At 33.2% G+C, this 3,730-nt stretch overlaps 1 protein-coding gene across 1 annotated transcript; it reads left to right on the top strand.

The window, feature by feature from the left end:
- Positions 1–1,381: 1,381 nt before the first annotated feature.
- On the top strand, positions 1,382–2,981 carry apoc1 (apolipoprotein C-I). Its single transcript, XM_051865639.1, is given in 5 exon segments — positions 1,382–1,526; positions 2,108–2,176; positions 2,318–2,368; positions 2,371–2,455; positions 2,654–2,981. Coding segments are annotated over 4 exon segments (243 nt in total). The 5' UTR covers positions 1,382–1,526; positions 2,108–2,121; the 3' UTR covers positions 2,706–2,981.
- Positions 2,982–3,730: the final 749 nt, after the last annotated feature.

Below are 3,730 nucleotides of genomic sequence, written 5' to 3'. Positions count from 1 at the left end.
ATGTGTTTGGACATTTAAGCACAGTATATGGCATAAATACTCTACAGCACTAAACATGCAATACTTTAATTTAATGTAATTAAGAAGGCTAGTATATGACACTAGGTCAATAGAGTTAAGAGATCTAATCATCTTGCTGACCTAAAATCTAAAGGTGGTTTCAATGCATGCAATCCTGCATCAGGAATGAAGCAAGGTTATGCAACTACACTGAGATAAACAACTTCAATTTACTCTAGTCCAAATCCAATCTCTCTATCTCATGTTATGATGTGGCTAAAAGGTTAAAGAGCTATGGAGTAAATCAGCATGTCCTTACATCAAACAACGTTATACGCCTACAAATACACTATAAAGTTAGACTGACAGAAGTATGTTTTTAATTGCTGATAAACAACTAAGGCTAAAATTGCAGCACTATCTTTGCTTTACAGTTAGGAAGAATCTCTTTGTAGATATGTTCATACATCCAGCGTATCCAGGAAGATACATCATCGTATGGACAGTGATCATTAATTACATTCATTGGGGGGGGGGGGAATTCTATAGCCTTACGGTAAGAAATGGACAGTAAAGTGGATGGTGAGGGTATGCCATGCTAGGATGACGTGACATGCAATCTGTTTTCATTTTCCAAATGTTGGCATTTTGCCCACTTCCTCTCTTTCCTCACCTGGTACAAAGCCTCCAGATAGACACAAAGAAATGGTGCATTCTCTATTAGAATGAGGTTCCTCAAATCACTAGTTCCAAATTCAGCATACATAGTGTAACATGATCATTATTGACCACTTTGAATAGATAGTAATGAAATTGATATCAAAACAGCTGCTCTTAGCTGCAATAGGAACTAAAGTTTTAGATCCTTTTTTTTTTTTTTTTTAAATATTGTATATTCAGTAAGGAATGACTTTACCAATGAACCACAATACTAATTTAGTTAACTGTTATTTTTTGAGCATAACATATTAGTTTTGTGCAAAATGGGATGAGGACAATGAGGTTTGCTAGAGGAATTTGACTGAGAAAAGATTCAGTGAATTTAGACCACATCCACTGTTGTTTTGACTTTCAGAAGAGTTTAGAAAATATGCAGGCGTTGAGAAGAGCACGTAACCAATTGTAAAATCCCTGATAATGAATTAACATTGTACCATACAGGGCACCAGAGTACCAGATAAAGAAAATACCCACTGTTTTGTAACATTATTTCATTTGTGACTGTTTAAAATGGCACTGATAGTCATTAATGTTATTTATCAGGAATAACTGAACAAAACCTCTGGGAATGCAGCTGTTATGGCAAACAGAAGTTTACTCATTTCTAAGATGTTTACTATAGCCATTTGCAACATGGCAAAACAGAAACAACAAAGAGATGTACGCGAACATTGAAAGATCGCAGGAGGTCTTGATAGGTCAGAGGTGGCGTTATCACATACGTCAGCTCAGTTCTGCTATAAAGAGCCAAGCCATCTGTGGGTCATCACAATCTCAACACAATTCTCTCGAGGACTGCAAGGAAGGTATGACAACTTACATTAAACTTATTCTTGTCGTGATAACTTTCCAAACTTTTAAACAGAAATAAAAAGCGAATCCAGCGAGCTTTTCAGTCAAGCAATAGACGTTCTTTTCTTACGTTCAGTAAGTAAATAAACAGTATATTGGCGACATCTAGGCGTCATTGCGTGCCATCATCGGCTCCTAGTTAATTAAAAACAGTATTACAGTGCTTAGAAATGATGGAAAACAAGCATCAGAATAAGCGTAAGAAACATAATATATTTATATATATATATATATTTTTTTTATTATTTATTTAGTATTGTTATCTTTATTTGTATCACTATTGCTTTAGTTTCCAAAAGCGAACGTCTTCGTGTCTTCAGCACATAAATGATCATTTAGGCTAATTTAACTCTTCTCGTCGAAGCAGACGGTTCTTAACATTATAACATAAATAAATACCTTATGTTATAAAATATATTTCGCTTAAAACATTTTAAACAGTTCCTAATAGCAAACGAAAAAAAAAATCGTTTGAAATGACCACTGTCTGTAATCGTTGGCTCTATAAACTCGTTTTATTTTCTGTGTGTTACAGGAAAGACTGAAAAGATGAAATTGTACTTGGCTGCAGCCGTGCTGATGCTTGTACTTGCAGTACAGACAGGTAAAATAGTCCATCTGATCCATCTACTTAGATATACAAACTGTTATTTTATTCTCAAGATAAATTGGTATATTTAATGCTATTTCACATCAGTACAAATGAGATGTATGCATTTACAACGTTTACCTGACATCTAAACAGAGGCCCAAGATGAGCCCACACTGGAGCAGCGTTTCGCCAAATTCCAGACTCAGGTGAAGAGATTGCAGATGACCTGACAGAGAAGACCAAGGCCACATTTGAACAGATTGATAAGAGCGAGTTTGCTGTTAAAACCAAGTGAGATCATTATAATTCAACATTTTTTTGCAAAATAAAATGTATTAACTTTACATGTTATATTTATTTTTATATTTATGTTACATTTATTTTTTAAAATGCATTATTAAGATGTTCATGATGTTTATGTACTGGCATAGAAGCTGCTTCACATTTCTGTGGCTTTTTCCTAACATAAATTGTTTTTTGTCTTGGCAGGAGCTGGTTTAGTGAGCAGTATGAGAAGATGAAGCAGGGTTTGGGTTTCTGAAACCTTCAATTAAAATAAAGACCGATGACCTTATACCCTTCATCTCTGCAACCCTGCAATTACTTTGTGATATGTGATATCACCTCCACCCTGTTGTGCCGAATGGCGCGTTTGTTACAGTTCTAAACAACTTCAAACTGTGATGATCTGCTTGTCATTTGTGTAATCTGTAAAATAGTTTACAATTTTGTGGGATGCTGTTAAATATTATGGAAAAATTTAAAATCTAAAAATGCATTCTAAATTTTTTCAAAACAATAAACAGTGAAAAAAGAACCAGTTTGTATTTGTGTCATTTGAAATTTGTTCACAATAACAATTAAATATTTTGAATATAAATTAGATTTTTTTTATTATTTGTATCAACCTACATAACAGGAATATACTACATAAATTATAAATCAGTTTTAGTAGTTTACTCAATTATTTCTAAAAGCGGTAACAGATAAAGAGCAATATACAGGCATACACTAACTATAAATGAAGCCACATCATCAACATAACATCAATCAATAAAGGGTCAATCAAAATTTATTATATAAACCAGTATGCAAAGTTGCAAATCATAGGTCAAAGGACTTCTAGCATCAGACCACATGAGGCTAAAGTCACTGTTTGTCCTCAGTTAATGATCATTACATTCCTATGATTGATATCAACCCATGCAGTTCAGCAGTCAAGAGGACTGACTACTGACCCCTTTTCTTTGAATTACATCCCACTATTGAATTTCTCTGGCCTAAATGCAACAAATGTAAACTTGTTTTTCTGTTCATTGCCTCAAAGGATCAAGGTTGAAACATCCTCCATATGTCCTAACAGTCATTGATCGAAAAAAAAAAAAAATAAATAAAAATAGCAACTGATAACAGGAATCATGCTTATATAATAATTATATTTATAAATATTTATTAAATATTTATAGACCTTTTGTAGAAGGGTCTATATTCCTGTGCATAACAGGAATACATACATATACTAAAACCAATATAATATTTTTAGAATATATATTACTGTAACAATAT

This window comes from Ctenopharyngodon idella, chromosome 16, assembly GCF_019924925.1.
Source record: "Ctenopharyngodon idella isolate HZGC_01 chromosome 16, HZGC01, whole genome shotgun sequence".
Taxonomy (NCBI): Eukaryota; Metazoa; Chordata; class Actinopteri; order Cypriniformes; family Xenocyprididae; genus Ctenopharyngodon; species Ctenopharyngodon idella.
The sequence above is the reverse complement of the archived record's forward strand: the minus strand, read 5'-3'. Positions and strand labels throughout refer to the sequence as shown.